Below are 22,834 nucleotides of genomic sequence, written 5' to 3' on the forward strand. Positions count from 1 at the left end.
ATACAATGAAACCAAGACCCAGTGTATGTCGCTGCTCCCAAGATCGCTCAAGCATATTGCAGAACCACAAATTTTCCTTGGAAATCATCATATGGAATTCGTGCATGAATTTCCTTATTTGGGCCACATTATCACGGACAACCTAAAAGATACAGCAGACATAGAATAGAGGCATCGTAAACTATGTGCAACTGGCACCATGACTGCAAGGAGGTTTGCCTTCTGTCACTGAGACACAAAACTGCTGCTCTTCCGCTCATACTGCTTCAGTATATATGGGTGTTCCCTTTGGACGAACTATACCCGAGAGACCATGAGACGTATCACTGTTGTTCACAATGACATTCCGAGACTACTGACAAACACTCCTCGCTATCATTCCACCACGCAGATGTTCATAGAAAACCGCCTGGATAATTTGAAAATCATTGTGAGGCGAAACAGTGTCCAGTCAGATCATCCGACTGAGAAACAGCTGCAGTTCGCTCATACAAAGCATCCTAAGCAGTGAGGCAAGAAGATCTAAATTGTGGGAAAGGTGGGATAATGAGGCATCTGTTCCTTAAATGACTTACTCTCTATTTTTGCAATTGTGAAGCGTCATCTCCAGACTCTGTCATTATTATTATTATTATTATTATTATTATGTTTCTACGTTTCTTGTTATTATTGGTATTCGTCCTTTTTTATTACTGCTGTGAATAATGTCATTGTAGAGTTTTGCGATTTTCAATTCTCATATTTAGCCTTCGGGACCTGACTTATGTAACCACCTAAAGTCCCTAGCTGGAAATTAATTGTCTGCAGTCTGTATTTTTAATTGTTATAATTTTTTATATTTTTTTACCATTTTTCTCCATATAATTACTGTCATTACCATTATTATGAATTCTGTTTTTTCTACTTCTTCAGCAACTATGCGATTACTGCCGATTATTATTTTTATCATGTTATCTTACTTATCTAGATTGTGTGTATTGTATTTATATATTCCACGTATATGGCCCTGAGCTGCAATAAAGAATATTATTATTATTATTACTATTATTATTATTATTATTATTATTATTATTATTATTATTATTACTATTAATACATTTTTGAGTGACTGGACTTACGAGGGATATCTGGGAAGTACAAAAACGTTATCCGACAGTAAGCCACAGCTCTCTTGTTTGTGCCTCAGAGAGTGAATGCAGACAACACACTCATGTTGACTGGTGTTTTCCTGGCAGTGCCTGTGAGAGTGGATGGTACACAAACACTTGCGCACACGCACACACAACCAACAATTTCCTCTTTGTTTTTCATGTAAGGAAACAATATATACCTACTGTCACCATTCTTTCTCTCTCTCTCTTGTGCATCGTTTTTATTGACATTACTTAATGCAGTACTGTATTGTACATTACTGTAGTGTATGTGTGCATGTGTACAGGGTATATGCACATATATGCATCATATCAGTTTAAACTATGAACTCACAATGCGTTGCCTCTCTCTCTTCTCTCTCTCTCTCTCTCTCTCTCTCTCTCTCTCTCTCTCTCTCTCTCTATTTTTGTTATGAAGAATTTAGGGTAATTATATTTATAAAGAAACAACGTTTATGTTTTACTTATATTGTATGGGATTTGTATACAGTACTTTACACTTCTTAAAAGCATAAGTAGGTACTGATGCATACCTGTATTGTTAGAAGCAATACATTACAGTATCTCTTGAATTTGAATGATAAGTAATTGATGCTAATTACATAGTACCGGTTAGGATAGGCTTTTAGAAACTTCATATGAAACTGCGCTATACTACCGACTATGATGGTTAGCGCCAGGGTAGCCTGCCCCATTGTGTAGGTCAAATGCCAGTATTTTTTACTTAGCGGATTTCATTACTTAAAGGAAGAGGTAAATCCCCAAGCTCTTCGTTAAGTTGATGTGACACAGTATGAATCAATAGTTAACAAAGCAATATTACTTAAAAACCTTAATTAATGGTTCACATATGGCCAATGTGACAGAGATTAAATGAAATAAAGTCTTATCCTGACACTGAACACAATGGGAATCAGTCAACCTAATCTTATCCTGACACTAAACACACTACGACTAGCAGCGTGTATCTGTGCAGCATGGCAAGATTCAAAATAAGACAATGTGTCCCATGATCCAAGAGGTGTTTACACTGCCAAAAGAATAACCAATTGCTATAATTAGTTTGTTACATAAAATAGAAACTTATATTAATTCAAAAATGTTATATACAGAATTATTTTTAAACAATATTTTACATTAACTGTTAGAGCCTTACATTTTTATATTTTGTCCGCCACTGGTAAAGGGAATGGCCCATCTGTCCACATTATAAGTCGATGTTCTGGTAAATGTGAGGCCATGAGGTGATCAGAGAGCAGAGTTTGGGAAAAATTTTTATGGTTCTGATTACTTTCCTGTTCATGAGGTACATCACCAAATTGACGATAGAGATCTGAAATGTTACAACAACAGATGTAAATAAATTTACGCTCCTATATGTTAAAAATTCTCAAATGACCGTTATTATAACATGACACAGTACAGTATATATAAAGAGAACACCCCTAATAAACTTTAAGAAACATATTCACTATAAGATATATACGAGCAACAATAAGTTCTCACCTTTTAATATAGCAGAGGACCAAAGTTGTAAATGAAGATCTGGTATCTTGGATGCTAACTGCATTGCTGGAGTAACCATATTATGCGCCTCTCTTGGATTGCCAAGAGCAAGGAAAATATGCCCAAGCAACACAAGGGAACATGATGTTAAGCGATTCAAATCCTCAGCGTTTGCCATCTTCAGAGATTCACGTAAAAATCTCCTTTAAAAAAGGAAAATTTTTTAAAAATAATTTCATACAAACTAATTACTTATAACTAGCTCAGATTTGTGTTCTCTACAAATCCTAGACATTTCATTCCCGATTCAAAAGAAGGTTCTCTGCTGGCCAGCAGCAATACAGAAGTGCCTTCCTGATCCAGAGGTCCTGGGCTGAAGAAGAGCCTCCTTTTTTGGTATAGTCTGGTCGAATAGTTAACAGGAAAATTGTGGGGTGGGAGGCAGAATTTCTGAATTAATTAAAGGGTCTGAATAAAGAAATCTGCCAGAGAGTTCCTGAGAGTGAATTATGCAATGTGAACCTATGCTCTAAGGAAACAGGGCGTCATATCCATAAAGACATGATGTTTGTCACTAAAAATTCACAGGGCTTCTCTTGGAAAAATAAATACTAAAAGACTTCATGCAACATAATGAGCAAAAGATTCCAATTACTTTATGCCCATCATATACAGTAAAACCCCCGTATTCGCGGTCTCACGATTCACAGATTTCTCTATGGAACATATATATACACATTATTCGTTGAAAATTTGCCCATTCACGCTATTTTTCACTGAGAAACATTCACTAATTACTATATTTTCATCTCATTTTCATGATGAAATGTACTTTTTGTGATAAAACCATTAAAATACTCAGGCAGTGCTCAAGTTATGATAATTCGCCTTACGAAAATTTGATTTTGGGGTAAGCAGTTAACACCAATACGACAATATTTATAAAATATTTTTAAATTTTGCGCAGGCAGCAGCGTACAATCAGGCAGCGAGAGAGACCAAATTACAGTAGACCAACTTCTTTTCGTCCATCTCTTTATCCCATCTTCCAGTTATAAAAGTAACAGAGAATGATAAAAGTATTGTTAGTAATGTTATACTCTTGTGTAAATGCGTACAGCCATAAACAACCGACCGAGAAACTGTTGTTTTACTTGTCACCGAATCGGATAACAACAGCCGTTTTCCTTGTATTTCAATCATCGTACGGTAATACACAGTTACCGTAGGTTATAGTACAAATGACATTAAGTAGAGTAGGACTGGTATATTTTTACATTATACCCTTATTCAGTATGGATAAAAGATCAGCAAGGAAATATACTGCTAAATTTAAGCTGCAAGTTGTAGCTGAAGCTGAGAAAACAATGTTCAAGCTGCTAATGACTATAAATTATCGTGCATCAGCAACAATGATGAAACTCGACCGTAATTAAAATTGGAGAGAAAGTATTTTAATCAAAACTACTGGGCATGAAAGAACACATTACTGCTATTTTTACGCCGATAAACAATAAATACATAAAGCTCCTATTATGATGAAATCAAATGAAAATAGTGAACGGAATCTTGATTTTTATTTACACAAAACAAACACCCTCAAACGGCCAACGTCATCTCTTAACGAAAAAAATAGCTAAATTAATTTCGTAACGAGACGTATTTAAGTTATATTTCGACTTAAAAGCATTTCGTACAGTATAACGAAAAATATCCTTGCCCCATGTAAATAAAGTACTGTATCTAGAGATTCATTTACGTTAACTAGAAGGAAGAAAAGTGCTCTGAACTGAGTTGAACACGGTGAAATAAACACCGTGTAAACAATTTCCAAACCAAAACATTGATCGCTATGATCGCAATTTATAATACAAAAACAATATAAGAATACATACAGTATTATTGGATATAGTGAAAATTAAGGCATAACATTTTAAAAGATCCATGGAAAAGATTCATATTCGTTATGTTGATGTTTGTATAATACGATATGTGAATACAGAGTACTGTACAGTATAATGTAGGCTACGCTGCCATATATGTATACAATATACCATAGTGTACGCAAAGCTAATTCTTGTTTTGTTATTCTATTTCTCTTTGTATTGAGTTATCATATGTCACTCTGCATGAACCTCCAGAATTAGCTGATATTAATAATTACTATATCGTGCATGTATAGAGTATACTTTATAGTGTAGGCTAGGCTACCATATATGTATAGATGGTACTGAATACCCTAGTGTAAGCTAGGCTATATTCGAGATACATTTTTCCCAACAAACATGGGGTTTTTTTGGAACCTAACCCCATCGTAAGTAGGATAATACCTGTGTAAGCATTTTTAGTTTTTATTTTGTGTGTTTGAACTATCAAAATAGGCAGTTCTAATTTTTTTTAGAAGGGTTCTAAGTATTCACGGGTTTTAGCTATTCGCGGGGGGGAGGAGTGGTATGCATCCCCCGCGAATACGGGGTTTACTGTAATGACACACTAATGTTTCTCAGGACATCTAGATTTTTTAATAACATCATAAAACTTGTCACCTGAATCACAGAAATTGCTTTTGACAACCGGTATATGTTTCAATGTATCTACTTTGAATTGTGATTTATCTGGTGTCCACATGTTGTTAATGAGAGAAAAGGCTCTTCCAGTGGGAACATTTAAAGCAAAACCCCCGTATTCATGGGGGATGCATACCACACCCAACCGCGAATAGCTGAAACCCGTGAATACTTAGAACCCTTCTAAAAACACTTAAGAGCTGCCTATTTTGAATGTTCAAACACAAAAAAAAAATAAAAAATGCTTATACAGGTATTATCTTACTTACGATGGGGTTAGGTTCCAAAAAATCCATCGTTTGTTGGAAGAAATGAATCTCAAATATAGCCTAGCCTAAACCAAGGTATTCTGTACCATCTATACTTATATGGTAGCCTAGTCTGCACTATAAAGTATACTCTACACATTCATGGTATAGTAATTATTAATAACAGCTAATTCTGGAGGTTCATGCAGAGTGACTTATGATAATTCAATACAAAGAGAAATTGAATAACAAAACAAGAATTAGCTTTGCCTACACTATAGTATGTATATCTTATGCATATACGGTAGCGTAGCCTACATTATACTGTACAGTACTCTATATTCACATATCATATTATACAGACATCAACATAACGAACATGCATCTTTTCCATGGATCTTTTAAAATGTTATGCCTTAATTCACTGTATCCAATAATACTGTATATATTCTTGTGTCTTTTGTATTATAAATTGCGATCATAGCGATCAGTGTTTTGGTTTGGAAATCGTTTACGCAGCGTTTCTTTCGCCATGTTTAACTCAGTTCAGTTCTTTTCTTCCTTCTAATTAGCGTAAATGAATCTCTAGATACTTTATTTACATGGGGCAAGGCTATTTTTCGTTAAACTGTACAAAGTGTTTTCAAGTCAAAATATAACTTAAATACATCTCGTTATGAAATTAATTTTGCTATTTTTTTCGTTAGGAGATGACGTTGGCCGTTTGGGGGCATTTGTTTTGGGTAAAAAAAAATAACATTCTGTTCACTATTTTCACTTGATTTCATCATAATAGGAGCTTTATGTATCTATCGTTTATCAGCGTAAATATAGCAGTACTGTAATGTGCTCTTTCATGCCCAGTAGTTTTGATTAAAATACTTTCTCTCCAATTTTAATTATGGTCGAGTTTCATCCATGTTGCCGATGCACGATAATTTATAGTCATTAGCAGCATGACCATTGTTTTCTCAGCTTCAGCTACAACTTGCTGCTTAAATTTAGCAATATATTTCCTTGCCAATCTTTTATCCATACTGATTAAGGGTATAATGTAAAAATATATCAGTCCTATTCTAATTAAGGTCATTTGTACTATAACCTATGATAATTGTGTATTACCGTACGATGGTTGAGATACAAGCAAAAGGTCTGTGGTTATCCAATTCAGTGATAAACAAAACAACAGTTTCTCGGTCGGTTGTTTATGGCTGTATGCATTTAAGCAAGAGTATAACGTTACTAACAATGCTTTTATCATTCTCTGTTACTTTTATAACAAGAAGATGGGATAAAGAGTTGGAGGAAAAGAAGCTGGTCTTTTGTAATTTGGTCTCTCTCGCTGCCTGTATGCTGCTGCCTGTGCCCAGACGAAATTTTAAAATATTTTATATTGTCGTATCGGTATTAATTGCTTACCCCATTGCAAAATCAAATTATTGTAAGGTGAAATCTCGTAACTCGAGCACTACCCGAGTATTTTAATAATTTTATCACAAAAAGTGCATTTAGTCATAAAAAAGAGATGAAAATACAGCAATTAAAGAATATTTCTCAGTGAAAAATACCGTAAATGGGTGGATTTTCAACGAATAATGAGTATATACGTTCCATAGAGAAATCTGCGAATCGTGAGACCGCAAATACTGGGGTTTACTGTATTATGAAATTATAACTACAAGTCACTTGTTGATCTTCATATTTCTGACATGCATCGGTTGTGCCAATTTTTTATTTTTCAACAATATGCCAATTGTTAGTAGTTAATTACTCACTGACAGGCTGTTTTTCCTTTTAAGAACCCTGAAAAGGTGACATGTTCAATCTCAGACTCAGAAGTTATTTATAAATTGCTCACAAAACACTTCTGGTACTTTTCTACTTTCACCTGTGATTCCTGGTTAACACAACATAAGGTTTCGGTACGTCCATAACATACAGTATACTGTACTATATAATGTACACTAACGGATTTGTTCTTTGCTCTTCAGGCTTCCCTCCCAAAACCCCCGGGTCCCAGGTTACCACCAGAAAAATCTGGTCACCGTAGAAACGTCAGCAGTTAGCCTATAAGGGATGCTCACATCATCTCACTGTACCTCCTCCCCAAGCATACATAACCCACACCTGATATGTCTTGCATTGTATATGGACTGTTTTACCTTTAGGAAACATTTACTTATTCTCTAAATAAAAAAAAACATTCATCTGCCTGTCAGCCATTTGCAATGAGTGGATGTAAACAAAATCATAGAACCATTCTGGTGGCCTGTCATGATAACACATATATAAATAATTATACAGCAAACCTGAGAGGAGGTAAGAGTTTGGGTACGGTTTCCCAGAAAGTAACATTGTTTAGTTATGGTAAATTTCATACAGAGTCCAAACCCATGGCTGAAAAACAAAAAAGGCACTGTTATAACATCAAATTTAAACTAGAATTATACATTTTTCCCTATAAAATCACTTTAAAATATCTTTCAATAAATGTATGATGAAACATACTAAAATTGGTTTTTTTTTTTCCCACAACATATCGTTGTAAAATAGGCATGCATCTTATGCGAGGGTGCTTCTTATACACCAGCAAACACAGTATTTTTCTCTCTCTCTCTCTCTCTCTCTCTCTCTCTCTCTCTCTCTCTCTCTCGTGAATTACCGATGTTTCTTCTGTAAAAGAAAACAGTATGTCTTGAATACTGTATGAAAGAAAATGTGTGTGCCTGAATATATGGGTAACTTGATTAGTTTTCACACACCTGTAAGCCATATATTTTTTAGGGTAATGTTGTAAGATGACTTTGAAATGATATTAAAGTGTTTTAGGATGATAGTTTAAGGTATATTTGGTGTTTGAACTATTAAAACAGGGAGTTATAAGCATTTTTAGAGGGGGTCTTTGGTGTTTAAACTATTAAAATAGGCAGTTATAAGCATTTTTATCACAGAATTTTGCTTATCACAGGTGGTTGTGGTCCCTATCACCCACCATTACTGGAGGTCAACTGTATATAAAAACAAACAAGAATTATAGCAAAATATTTCAAACAGCAGTTGGGCAGAGAAGCGCAAAGACATCTTCACACGACGGCCGCCGAAAGCAAAATGAACTGCAGAATGACTAGTGGGTGGGACTTCCCCCTTACCATCAGTAGTTAATGGCTTTGTCTGAAGGTTAATCAGCTGTTCCAGCTCACATTCACAAGCTAAATCCTATGTAAAGAATGAAGGTTTGTATTTGTGTAGGAACAAATACTGATACTGATTAAATTTTAAAGATGGGTTCCATGACCTCAAGTATTAACGAAATAAATGTCCTTTCAGTTAAAAGTTATTTCTTTAATGTTACTCAAGACATAACCTACAAAAGAAATGCTCTCTCTGGTCATGTTACCATAGTCACAGGGCAGTAAGGAAATAATATGACACTCATAAAAGCTCCCTTAGATCTTCCAAGGTCATTCTGTCATTAAATTTTGACAAAATCAGTAACCAAAGTTGTATTCAAGCCCTTCATAACTTGTATTAATGAATACTGCACCAAACTGTGCATGAGCTGAAGAGCTTGAGAACATAAAATAACATAATTTCCCACCATATTCCCCATTCTTAAATTTGATATAAAATTATCTTCTTGTAAGTAAATAAACCAAAAAAAACAACTGAATGGAATAGTCAAAAGAGTTCATTTTTTATCTGCACATGAAAATGGTATGAAGTTGAGGATATATGAAAATCACCTCTTTCGACAAGCACCAAGGGCAATAATCTCCATTACTGAAGGAGCTTTATGTTCTGTAAATTACAGCAATGTATAAAATTATGAGGAAGTGTTCTGCAATTTAAAATATCTGGGACTGATTATAACTACTGTTTTCATTTACCATAATTCTTAGAATTGTTTTGGGCTTAATTAGTAGTTACTCAATAGGCTACTGTATACATACAATACTTGACTGCTCAACTCTTTCTGTTGTATGTTATACTTGTGTGATGTAAAGTGTACTCCAATGTAATACTTTCTTCCTCCTTTTATTTTTTCATTTAAATTCCCATATTTTCCTGTTATATTTATCGTATTTGATTTTACTAATGTATATGTAAGCAAAACTGTTACCTTCATTTGTCAAAAAATATGCATGACTGTTCAGTCTTTCAAGAACAATATCAATTCAAACTGTTTCGTCATTTGTCTTATTAATATTTAATTTGTGAACATTCAGAAGAATATCAACTACTGTCAATCACTAGTAGTACTTTCCTTTATTTTTTATGGAATGTTCAAACAGTTATGTGGTTAAGGTGTAGCTCATTAAATAGCACTTGATATCAAAGACACTAAGTGACAAAGGAAAACCTATATTCAACACAGATGCTCATATATTCTTACTTCCCATCATTATGACGATGTGTGAAGAAAGCATGGAGACCTTGCACATAAAATGATGCTGCCCTCAAGCTTTGAGACTGTGTGGGTAGTGTATCAGGATTTATTCTGTCCATGATTGCAACAAAATCTCTCTCACGATGACAACGCAAATAGACCACAGCCAAATTTAAATTTGCAAATATCCAAAGATCCCTGTTCTTTGAGGTCTGCAAAAAATGGTAAGTAAAGTAAAATCATGTTAGTATTATACCAAAGTATGATTCATAGTTTGAGTTCTACCTTTACTTCTTGAAAATGCATGCAGAAAATTCCACAATAACCTATGAAAAAGATTGCAATTCATTATAGCAAAGTTCAAATGTAGAGAATTTTATTCCTGATAACACCTGAACAATTATCAGAACACAAGCCTTGAAGAGAATGTGAATTTATGACAATATGGAAAAAGTTGTGAAAACATTATATAAGCTTCAATGTAAAGATTCAAGAGACTAAGTAGTGAAAATACTATGATTTAACTTGACTGAAAACACTAGACATGTTGTGTACATAACAACCATACCCTCAGAGCAGCATTAAACTGGAGTTCTGCAGCTTCTGAATTATTCATGCTCATGGAATACACGGCCAGCAACGTGTGCAGCTGTGCACGATGAGCCTGCAAGGAAGATGGAAGCAAAAGCATGTTACTGCAGAACCATTAAATTGAGAATGTAAAGAGAGCAACTACAAAGTTCAACAATGGAAAGGCATCATGAATTAATGTCACTACAAGTGAAAGAGTGGTCGTGGGCCAGGGCATGTAAGGAACTGCAGTGTTATATGCCTGGCTGAGAAAGGTTCCAAAGGAATGAGTGACAGGAATATTTTTCTTTACACAAGGGTTACAGTAACAGAGGTGACTATGAACTGCAATGATGTAACATGACTTGAAATACGAAGAATGGTTTTTAGTGGGATTTTGACTGAGAAAGTAAGACATGACAGGATTGAAGGGACAGCTGCACTAATTACTTAATAACTAAGGCAACAAGGGTTTAGGATATTTTTATTATTTACTTTTTACATTTTATCAATTAAATCACAGCTCCTTATGAAAATTAAAACTGGTATTACTGAAAACGTAGATTCAGACAAAATTTCCGTCACTGATCTACTTCCAAAATTTGATAATCGCCGCAGGTTATATTTTAGACATTCACACAATGCATGCTTGACTGTTATCAACACTTTGCACTTTGGGCATTCAGGAGGAGGGCCATGAGGACTGTTCATTAAGTGTCCATATGTCAAACGAGTATGGCCTACTCAAAGACGAGTCTGATATGATGAGCTCCATTTTCCAACTCTGGATTTTATCTGTTTTAATTTATTATTTTCAGGTTCTTCATTCCATATATTTTGCCATTTACTTACAATGATTGTTTTTATATATCTTATATAGTTACTAATAAGGATGTTTACATTAGTTCTTGTCATGTGGACTGCTTCTTTAGATACTTTATCAGCCTCTTCATTTACTTTAATCCCTACATGGACAGGGATCCAATATATTTCAATATTTTTTCCATTATTAAATAATTTATGGAGTGAAAACTTAATTTGGTGTACAATATTATTTTTTGGATTGTAACTTTGAATGGCTTCTAGAGCACTTCTGGAGTCGCTGTAAATCACTAAATTATTAAATGTTTTTTTTTTTATTATTTTTTATGCCTGATGCTATTGCACATAACTCAGCTGTAAATACTGAGGCATTATCAGGTAGAGAGAAGTGATACGTTTTGTCTTGGGACACTGCAGCATATCCCACTCCATATTGAGACTTAGATCCATCAGTGTATGTTGAGTAATGTGGACCTTTTTGGATTATATGTTCTACTGTATGTTGTCTATGGTGTTCTGGGGTATATGAGTAACTTTTGATAAATATTTAAAGTGTGTGCAAATTTTCATTTTATTCATATTCTAAGGAGGAGGCAATTGTACTATTGAAGGTAGCTGTATATTTAAATTCAGTGACTCGAACAATCTTCTAGATCTAATTGGAAAAAGTGGTAAATGATTGTTAATAAATACATCTCTTAATTCAAATCAACTTGTAAAGATGACTTTGGTGATGATCTAAAGGCTCCTGAACATATTCGAAGGCCTTCATTATGAACTGGGTCTAACGTTTTAAGCGTTGCGTCTGATGTCGAGCCATATATTTCACTTCCATAATCAATGATAGACAGCACTGTTGCTTTACACAATACAGTAAGGGTATGTCTATCGGCTCCCCAAGTAGCGTTCGATAGTTTTTTAATTAGATTTAATGCTCTTTTACATTTTGATTTCATGTATGTTATGTGGGCTTTCCAGTTCAAGTGAGTGTCAAATATTGGTATGGGATGATTTCTAATTTATAAATCTATTTCTTCACCTTTTTCCCACTTTTTATTTTTATAAAACATTACTGCTTGAGTCTTTTGTATGGATAACTTAAACCCTACAGTTGAGGCCCATTCATCTATTTTTATTATGGTAGTTTTATTAATGATTTGCTCTGCATGTTTTATGTAAGATGCTGAATAATATATGGCGAAACAATCCATATACAAGTTACTTTTAATTCCAATAAGCAGGTTATTTACTACTGATGTCATTTATTGCTAAACAGTGTGCCACTAAGGACGTTCCCTTGTGGAACACCATTTTCAAGTAAAAATGTACTTGACAATACGTCGTCAATTCTCATTTGAAAAGTGCAATTTGTCAGAAAGTTTTGGACAATCCTGGGTAAGTGTCCACGGCTGTTTTTATGTAATGTTTTTAATATTGCATATCTCTATGTAGTATCATAAGCCTTTTTAATCTCAAAAAAAGACGGTTATAGTAATTTATTTTCCTTCAAATCCTCTTCATATATGGTGTTCTATGTTAGATAGAGAATCCAATGTAGATCTGCCACATTGTGACCCAAAATGAGTGGGAGTCAAAATTTTATTTTCTTGAATGTGCCATGTTAGTTGAGCATTTACCATTTTCTCTAGTAATTTGCATGAACAACTTGTTAAACAAATTGGTCTGTAACTGTTTACATTACTGGGATCCTTTCCAAGTTTAGGGATAGGAATAATTATAGCTTTATGCCATTCATCAGGAAATAAATTTCAGAGCCATAAGTGATTATAAAACTGTAATTTCTGAGCTCGGCCCCGTGTCACCCGGTGAAATTCCATTCTTACACAAATTTCTAGGTATAAATATTGCTAAATATACCAGAGAAAAAAGCTTACAGGAATGCTGGAGTTACTACCCCCAGATCGAGCACCTTCGATGAAGATGTCGGTATAACCAAGGGTGAGTGAAGGAATCACAACCACAGAGCCACACTCTATAGACATCCCTATGTCAATATCCCCGAGAAGAGTGAGGGGCCGTACCAGCGCCCCACGCCCCCCAGCCACGCCACGGCGACTCCAGCGCCATCTGAACTCATTCCATTTCTAGCACTCGTTTTGATCGCAGATTTGTTTGTGGCTTGTGTTTTTTGGCGTGATTTGCCTTTATTTCACCATGTCGTCAAGCACCTTTACTGTTTCCAAGTTAAGTACCATATTCTTGTGGGGTTTTTATGATAAGTTTGGCTGTTTTACATCGTATTTAGATATTATACGTGAATCTTGTTGGGACGCTGCGGCGTCCCCTTGTCAGCCATGTCGACCACGAGGTTCGCTCGTTCAGCTTGTTCTGTTCGGGCTTCTCTTGGTCGGTTACATTATTTATCATTCCCCCCATAGGATTCATCCTGGTGGTCTTGCCTGGGTTGGGTCTTTGGGATACCCTCTAAAGTTAATTTCGTAGAACTTCCCATCATAGGAGTTCTTACATTTAGGGTTCCCGTAGTATTTTCCGCCTAGGTATCTCCCCAGGATGTTTTCCCTATTAATTATGGTCATTATAGATTTCTATTATGTTTGTGCTTGATGTCATGTTTTATTATATTTAAATCTTATCATTATTACCGCGAGCGTCATGTACAGTCCTATCTGTTTACTTCCTGTCGCTTTGTTGGTTAGGCTACGTGCCAAGCACAAGCCGATATCAATGTCTAGTGTATATATTTAGTAATGGTGGTTATTTATTTATTATTTATTTATTATTTCTGGTTAACATCCCTGTCCTAGCCCTGCCTAGTGCAAGGTTAGGCTTTCCTGGTAGCCTATTTGGCCTCCCTCTCTCCCTTGTATCCTGGAGTAGGTTAGGTGAGAGGAGGGGATCAGCAGATGGAGGGAGTTTCTGTTGTTGTTCCGTCCACCGACCGTTGTTTGGGTGGTGGAGTGAGACCCCATTGTCCTCCCCCTTCTTTTCGGAGGGGTAGAGGTTTTTCCCTTGGGTGTGTCTCCTCCACGCTATTTTAGCATTCCCTTACCTTACGGTTCTGGCTGGCCTTCGACACAGGTTTTTCTCTCCCTGTTGGTTCTACATCCCTCCCTTTCATTCTCCCCTTCGTATTTTATAGACTGTGTCTATTACAAGGTGTCAGAGTGGGGGTCGTAGGCTACTTCCTTTTCCCTTCCTGTTAGGGCAGGACTAGAGCTCTCCCTACTTGGGTATCACTTTGCCTAGTACGGCCTGGGATTTCAGTTGAGATGGGTACACGTCTTCCCTAGTCTCCTGTTTTCCTCTTCTCTGGTCTAAGCCCTTCCTTACTTAGCTTTTCCCCCTTCCCTAGCCTACCCTAAGTCAATTCCTTGTCATCTCTCATGGTGTGACATCGGTCCCCGATGTTCTCCCCGAGTGCTTGGGTCCTCCCTGGTGGAGGGGTTCGCTCCCTCCCAGGGATGGTTCCTGGTGACAACCGTCTTGACTTTGTTTCGTTTACCCGCTCTCCTCGGATCAAGTGGGTCTTCGAACATTTTCAGGGTTGTCCTTCCCCCTCCCATCATCCCCGGTCCTCCCTTTGCCTCCCGCATTCGCCTTGGCGTCTGGGTCATTCTAGTCAGAATTGATTGGCGCGTACACCTGCCCATGTGGGTCCAGTTGTGTTCTGCCTCTTCCTTCTTGTGTACTCTAGCGATAGAGGCTTGGGATCTCCGGTAGTAATGGTACCGGACTTCGGGGGACTCTACCTCATAGTGGCGTTGTTAACTAGTTTCTTTACCACCCTCTATGTGTATACACTTGTTACTGGTCCCTGGCGGCTTAACCCCGCCGTCGGGTTGATATGTTTGCTTTAATCTTAGATCAGAGTCCGGTGATCCTTCCCTTGGGTTCCGCCGGTTTCATTACTGGCGGTCCTTGTGGTGAGGGTCCTGTCGATTCAACTCTCTCGTTCCGCCGGAGTATTCCGGCAGTCGGGAGGTTTTCTGTTTACCATATGTTTGTTGCTGGTCCCCGACGGCTTAACCCCGCCGTCGGGTTGATATATGAGTGTTGCTGGTCCCCGTCGGGTTGTTATATATTTGATTTCTTTAATATTATATCAGAGTCCGGTGATCCTTCCCTTGGGTTCCGCCGTTTTTATTTCTGACGTTCCTTGTGGTAAGGGTCCCGTTGATTCAACTCTCTCGTTCCGCCGGAGTATTCCAGCAGTCGGGAGATTTTTCGCTTGCCATGTGTTTGCTACTGCTCCCCGGCGGCTTAACCCTGCCGTCGGGTTGAGATTTTTACTTTAATTTTATTTTAGTCCGGTGATCCTTCCCTTAGGTTCCGCCGTTTTTATTACTGGCGTTCCTGGTGGTGAGAGTCCCGTTGATTCATCTCTCTCGTTCCGCCGGAAAATTCCGGCAGTCGGGAGGCGGTGCTTACCATATGTTTGTTACTGTCCCCCGGCGGCTTAACCCCGCCGTCGGGTTGATTTGTTTACTTTAAGTTTCTTTGCTTAGTAGGTCCGTCTCTGACAGGGTTTTTCATTCCACCGGAGTTCTCCGGTAGCATGGTATGAAAATACTTATCCCTACATAGTTTAAGTTTCTTAGAGTGGTAGATTCATGTACTTTTCACACTTACAGACTGTTCGTTGTGAGGAGCCCGGATGTGCCACCATCCTCCACCAACCCTACGGGCATGTGGTGTGTCGGACTCATGCTGGCTGTGCAGTCCGGCTTGATGACTTGTTCGTCTGGCATCCGGACGGCTGTGAGGTGTGCTTCACATCGTATGGATATCTTCAGGACGAGTCGGTAAGCTAATTACTTCCGCTTTACCACATTAGTCAGAGTTTATTATTTGGTCACATTTGGCTCTTATATAAACACGGTATTAGCCCTTCTTTGACACTCTGCCCCCTTTCAGGTTGACGAGTCCTTCAAGAAAGAGGCCTTGGGGTCTCTCCGCGCCTGGGTAGCTGGGTTTGGGAGGAATGTCCCGTTGGGGAAACCCTATATCCTCGATGAAAAGCTGAGGGACCTGCTTTATCCCAGCGCCCGGATTACTGCGGCCGTACCTTCTGAAGTGGCCGCACCTATCATCGACCAGATCCGGGCCGCAACCCAGCCCCTGCAAGGGGACCCCCTACACTCGGGGGATTACAGAGTCGTCGCTGCGCTCGACCTGGATCTCGAGCCGATGGTCACCGAGCAGGACCAGGGGGTAGGTATTGAGGTAAGTGAGGCAGTGGGGGCAGGCGCCCTCCTTAATCCCCCTCCTTCATCATCCTCTTCCTTTCAGGCCTTCACCAAACCTGCTATCTTGAGGGACAGAGTTCAGTCTACTGTCCCCAAGTTGAAGTCGTCGTTGAAGGCGAAGGGCTACAAGTCGTCGTCTTCACGAAAAGCCTCTCCTTTCCCCATCGAAGCCAAAGGGTGCTGACCCTTTGCCTTCCGGGAGCAAACTGAGTACCCCGGGCAAAGGAGCGAGTAGATGGGCGACCAAGTCCAGCCCTCCTCGCCAGCCTGCCTTTGACCCGGAGGCGTTTGCGGGGATATTATTCAAGAGGTTCTCCACGGAGGTAGACACAAAACTAGATAAGCTTACTGAGAAGCTTCAAGATCATGAGAAGCTGATCGCTGATTTGTCGCGCTCCGGTGGTGCCGGGGTGCACTATCAGTTCCCCGACACCGCTGCCCTCCCTCCTTTTGACGTAAAGAACCCATGGCGGGTTGCTCTTCGTGCTGTCCAGCATGAAGGCACCTTGACCATTGAAGGCCTAGGTACCAGGCGTCTAGAAGAACTGGAGTTCTTCCCGGCTGATCTCTTGCCCCCTACCCAGGCTTCGTTAGGCTGACGGAGGAAGCCTGGGTACGCTCAATTGAGGTCCCTACGGAGACGGTGATTTTCCCTAGGGATCAGGCGCAATCCGTTCTCCTGCGCACTTTTACCAGGTAGCAGGCGGAGGACACGGAGTTGACCCCCTTCAAGGGCAATTTCAATATGTTTTCTCTTGGTGGTAGGCTACCCACCCCCTGTCTGAACAAAGTTGCTATTGCAACCGCTCAGGCTTGCTTGGAAGGCAAACCCTTGCCTCAGCTCCGGGAATTAGACCCTACATCTCTAATCTTCCCCGGGGGTGACGAGTTCTGGAGGAACGCTCCGTCCACATTTACTGTCAGTAAATTGGACGCAGATTGCGCGTCAAACCAGTTCAGAGAGCAGCTTCCTAAGCTTACAGAAGCTCTCCTGAAGGCTGAGTTCGAAGCACGGTGTCGGTTGAGCCAGTCTTTGAACTCGCTGTGCCTGTCAGAAGCGACTGCCGTCTCCTTTTCAGAGGAACCATTGTTTCAGGTTCTGACTAAATCCCCGTTAGCAGGGTTTCAGTCAGACCTGTTCGACTTCATGGTAGCAAAGATGAACTGCCGTAAGTTCATCTTCGCTGATGCCACCATTCGTCTTGAACCTGACAGGCTCATGAGGAGTTCTTTCTGGGGAACCAACCTTTTCCCAGACGATGAAGTCTCCGGTGTCCTGAGCGAAGCAACCAGGACCAACCAGAGTCTGCGCTCCCGGTGGGGTATCTCCGCTCTTAAGCGGAAGACCTCCGAGTTTAGCGGTTCCCAGAATAGGCCTGGGAAACGTTACAGGAAGCGCACGAGACCCCAACATCAGGCGGTTATTCAGCCAGTCCCGTTCTCAACGGTGAGCCAACCATCCACCTCCAAGGCCCAACCCCAACAGTATGTGCTGGTTCAACCAGCCCAACCCCTTGCTGCACCTACGTATGTCTCCTCGCCGGCATACAACCCTACCTATGAGGGCCGTGGGGTTTTTCACGGTCTTAATAGGAGCGCAAGGGAGGGTAGAGGTCGAGCCCCCTTCAGAGGCAGGGCTGAGCCTGTCTTCCGGAGGAAAAGTGGCCACGGTAGAGGAAGCAAATCTGCTTCCTCTCACTGAGACCAGTTAGGTGGGTGAACACCTTTACTGGTTCAGAGACCAGTGGTCCTTCAGTCCCTGGACACACAGTATCGTGTCCAAAGGTCTGGGTTGGAATTGGATCAGGGGTCCCCCTCCCATGACCAGATTTTACCATCCTTCCTCCAAAAGCCCTACAGGTCTTGGTGATGGAACTACTCAATAAATGAGCTATAAAGAAAGTGAGGCACCTCAAGTTTCAAGGCAGGCTTTTCACTGTCCCCAAGAAAGTTTCCGGCCAGCAAATAGTGATTCTAGATGACCGAGTTCCTGGGGTCGTTCGGCTTTCAAATTGAACAAGGAAAAGTCCCGCCTGACTCTGGAGTCTCGGTTTCAGTGGCTGGGTATCAAGTGGGACCTAACCTCGTACAGGTTATCTCTTCCGCCGGCCAAGCGGAAGGAAATCTAATTCTACCAGAAAGTCTCTGAAAGTAACCTTCCGCAGGACTTAAGAGAGGTTTCTCAGCCCTCTTAAGTTTGCTTCAGTGACAGACCTGCTCTTAAAAGCGATTAAAGACATCAGTTTCAGAGACAGAGTCCCTCATCCCCTCAAATCCTGGAGAGTAGACCCCGCCCGTGGTCCACATCCAGGGTCTCTCGAAGCCTGTTCCACTTCTATTCCCCCTTCCGGCTCTGGTAATACACTCAGACGCTTCTTTAAGCGGCTGGGGAGGTTATTCACCACAACAAAAAGTCTAAGGGATATGGTCTACAATGTTCCAACAGTTTCATATAAACACCTTGGAAGCTGTGGCAGTGTTTCTAATTCTCAAGAAACTCCGGCCCGCCGGCCAGTTTCACATCAGGCTGGTGTTGGGCAGCGCAGTGGTGGTTCGTTGCTTCAAAAGGGGCAGCTCCAAATCAGGTCGCGTTAACCAGGTGGTGTTAGCTACCTTCTCCCTGGCAAACAAGCACGGCTGGCATTTGTCAGCCACCCATCTATCGGGGGTGCGGAACATAGTGGCGGTCTCCTGTCCAGGACTACTCCGTTGGGCGCGGGAGTGGTCTCTGGGCGGGGAATCGCTTCAATTGAATTTGCCGCCGGGTTCCAGGGCTCCAGGTGGATCTGTTCGCTGCAAAGAACAATTACAAGCTTCCCTGATACGTGGCTCCCAACCCGGACCCTCAGACCTTTGCCACAGATACGATGTCCATAGTTTGGAACTGTTGGGAGAAGGTGTACTTGTTTCCCCCAATAAACTTGTTGTTGAGAGTACTGCGCAAATTCAGGTCATTCAAGGGCCATCTAGCTCTAGTAGCCCCTTATTGGCCAAAGAGCAATTGGTTCCCTCTGCTCCAGGAACTCAAGTTGCGGTGTCATCAGATACCCAAATCCAGTCTGTCCCAAGTAGTACAAAACAAAGGCTGTGTCTGCTTTCTTAAGAATTCAGAATGCCCGGGCTTTACGGACCTTATAATGTTTGCCGCAAAAAAGGGAGCAAACATTGACCCCGTCAACACTCTGTTTCTAGAATCTGATAAGGGAGATTATACTCTCAGAAAGTATGATGCATAGCAGCAAAGAACTAACATCTTTCTTGAAGGCATCTGAAGCTCAAAACTGTGGCTACTAACTTAACGGTTACTTTCTTTAGATCATTGTTTGAAAAATGCCTCGCCCCGGCCACTATTGATGTAGTTAAATCAGCCTTATAGTAGGTATTTCTGATTAGCTTAGCTTCAGTTGCCAGAATTTCAAAGCTATCGGCTCTCGCTAGAGGTGATGATCATGTTGATTTCCTTAATATCCCATCCGGAGAAGTCCTTCTTTCCCCTGATCATACGTTCCTAGCTAAAAATAAAGACCCTCAGGACAGGTGGTGTCTCTCCCTTAGGACCAATCCTTATGTCCATTATATACATTAAAGTCTTATCTACAAAGAACTCCACAGTATAAGTCGGGTCCTCTTTTTATCAGGGAAAAGGGTGGAACTCTTTCGTTGAGTCCCAAAGGTTCACGTGCAGTGGCTACCTTAACTATCTATTTTCATAATATGAATTTTGCTTAACTTACCGTGTATATGGGATAGAAATCACCTCTAGCGTTTAAACCACTATTTAAAATCACTCGAAGCCCTAAAATTTTCTGCGGTGGCTGTGGGGAGTGTCATCTCCTCATCTTAATTATCCTTATCCTTTTCCTTTCCCCCCTGCCCGCCTGCCTCATTTATTTCTCTACCTGCCTTTCTGGATCGATCATGCCTCGCTGCCTTGCTCCTCATACTCGATATTGGTATACCTGATTATTGCTTGTCTTGTGATTTGGATTTGATATGTTGTGGATTTAGATTTAGTCAGAGGTACTGAAGCGGTTTTTATTTTGCTTCATGTACCTCATATATTTTTGTCTTTCAATTGTATCTCATTGCTTTTAGGTTTAAGTTTGTAATTACTGGTTATTCTATTGAATTGTAGGGGCCTTTTATTTTCCCCTATTGTACTATATGTTAGTGTTTCTACCTTGTTCCTAGGTTAAGTTTGCTATTTCATTGTACCCTTTTGATGTGAGGTGTATTATGTCACCAGTATTTACCTATAGTTAAGCCCAATTTTCATTGTTGAGATATTTTTATTAAATTTATTTTTCCATAGCATGTGTTTCTTTCCAGTTACCTTTTGTATTCTGTTGTAGCTTTGCAGTCTTGGCATGATTCTCTGACACTATTTCACCGGGTGACACGGGGCCGAGCTCAGAAAAGGGATTTTGACAAAGGAAAAATCTATTTCTGAGGGAGGCCCCGTGTCACCCGGTGACCCCCCCTAGAATATTTTGAGGTACAGGTTCGCACCCCCTACTGGCTCATGCCAAGCCTGGGGATGGTGCTAGTCTGGAATGAGTTCAGATGGCGCTGGAGTCGCCACGTGGCGGGCTGGGGTGCGTGGGCGCTGGTACGGCCCCTCACTCTTCTCGGGGATATTGACATAGGGATGTCTATAGAGTGTGGCTCTGTGGTTGTGATTCCTTCACTCACCCTTGGTTATACCGACATCTTCATCGAAGGTGCTCGATCTGGGGGTAGTAACTCCAGCATTCCTGTAAGCTTTTTTTCTCTGGTATATTTAGCAATATTTATACCTAGAAATTCGTGTAAGAATGGAATTTCACCGGGTGACACAGGGCCTCCCTCAGAAATAGATTTTTCCTTTGTCAAAATCCCTTAAGTATGACTGCTAGGTGCTAAGTGGCAGATCATTTCAAAACAAATATTGTCACCTCCAGGGGCAGATTTATTAGTGTTTAAGAGAGCATATCCCAATTCTTTCATATTAAATTTTCTATTATAATATATATCTTCTATGGTTTCTCAAAAAAGTTGGTATCTTACAATGTTTTTTAATTTCTCATGTTAAAACTATTATACATAAGTGTTTTAACTCTCTTCTTCCTTTTTTGGAGTACTGTTCTCTAGTATGGTCTTCAGGTGCTGGCTCTCATCTCAAACTCTCGGATAGAGTTGTGTCATCAGTTATGTTTATTTTGTTAATTCTTGATGTTGACTTGCACTCTTCTTTATCTGCCCAGGCCCTTTTTGCTCACTACACTAAGCCGGGTGCTGCTGCAAACAGTGTGTCGTTTTCTAGTATCAGGTTTCAACTGCTTAGTTTGCTTGGAGTTTTATTTGGCTACAACTAAAGTGTGGAATAGTTTGCTTAAGGCAGCTGTGGAGTCTTCTGATCTCCAAATATTTAAGCGAGGAGCAAATTTATTCCTGATTTCTGCTAATGTCTCCTCGATTCAAGTGTATCAGTTTTATTTTTATTCCTTCATATTTATTTATTATGTATCAACTTTTCCTAAAATTTGTCTCTCTCTCTACAGGGTGATTTCCCTTTACAGCCCTCTTGAGTTTATAGTCTGTTGACTCACTCTGTCCACAAGGGTATTCAAAGGAAGATTTACAGAAAGTGAGACAGAAAGAAAGACATGTCTTTCACTAGCTGGCTCAGTGGATCCTGAATTAATTACCAATAATATCATTTTGCATTCAGCTCCAGAAAAATCAACAATAATGAGATGATGAATTTTTAAATGATGATGATTCTGCAAGACAATGAGCAATCAAAACAAGATGTTTAACATAAATAAATGTCTCATCAGAAACACAGACTAAGAGTAGCCACTCACCTGTAACAATTTTGCATCTTCCTGTAAAAGCTGACATACTTTTGCTATCTCCTTGATAGCCTGAGTCTTTGATCCTATTATCAAATGGCACATAGCATTGTGTTCCAGTAACATTAATTGCAGAGCACTCAAGATTGCAGAATTATCTTCAGCTGTAATGGAAACTTAAAATTATGTAATGGAGAAACTGAAGCAAATAAAATCATTATCAGTTTATGATCACTTAAGACAAGATGTCCATATTCCCCAGCACACAACCCCTGTTTTGTACTCTAACAAAATTATGAAAACCATCCAAATTGAAGTAACTGCTATAAGATAATATTAGAGCTGATTCAAAAGACATTTACAGAGACCTATATAAAGTCACCTTTTAGAAAAATTGTTTTTAAAGAACATAAGCCAAATATCTGCTGATGGAAGGCCATTAGCACGTACAAAACTTTACATTAATTTAACAATTTAAAAGCCTAAAAAGTCTGAGCCACTCTATGCAACTTTTTTTTGGT

At 39.7% G+C, this 22,834-nt stretch overlaps 1 protein-coding gene across 4 annotated transcripts in view; it reads right to left on the reverse strand.

Annotated features, from left to right (window-relative positions):
- Positions 1-1,603: 1,603 nt before the first annotated feature.
- Mau2 (Mau2 sister chromatid cohesion factor) overlaps positions 1,604-22,834 on the reverse strand; it is an 85,607-nt gene continuing 64,376 nt past the window's right edge. For 2 of the 4 annotated variants that reach the window (XM_067129941.1, XM_067129943.1), the window contains exons 7-12: positions 22,326-22,477; positions 10,428-10,523; positions 9,866-10,071; positions 2,658-2,860; positions 2,308-2,484; positions 1,604-2,181 (exon numbers count right to left, since the gene is read on the reverse strand). In XM_067129941.1, coding sequence (XP_066986042.1) covers positions 2,312-2,484; positions 2,658-2,860; positions 9,866-10,071; positions 10,428-10,523; positions 22,326-22,477 — 830 coding nt within the window. In that variant the 3' untranslated portion in view covers positions 1,604-2,181; positions 2,308-2,311. Of the gene's footprint in view, positions 2,485-2,657; positions 2,861-9,865; positions 10,072-10,427; positions 10,524-22,325; positions 22,478-22,834 lie in introns of all 4 variants that reach the window. The other 2 variants (XM_067129940.1, XM_067129942.1) reach the window with 1 other exon arrangement.

This window comes from Macrobrachium rosenbergii, chromosome 28, assembly GCF_040412425.1.
Source record: "Macrobrachium rosenbergii isolate ZJJX-2024 chromosome 28, ASM4041242v1, whole genome shotgun sequence".
In the NCBI taxonomy this organism is placed as follows: Eukaryota; Metazoa; Arthropoda; class Malacostraca; order Decapoda; family Palaemonidae; genus Macrobrachium; species Macrobrachium rosenbergii.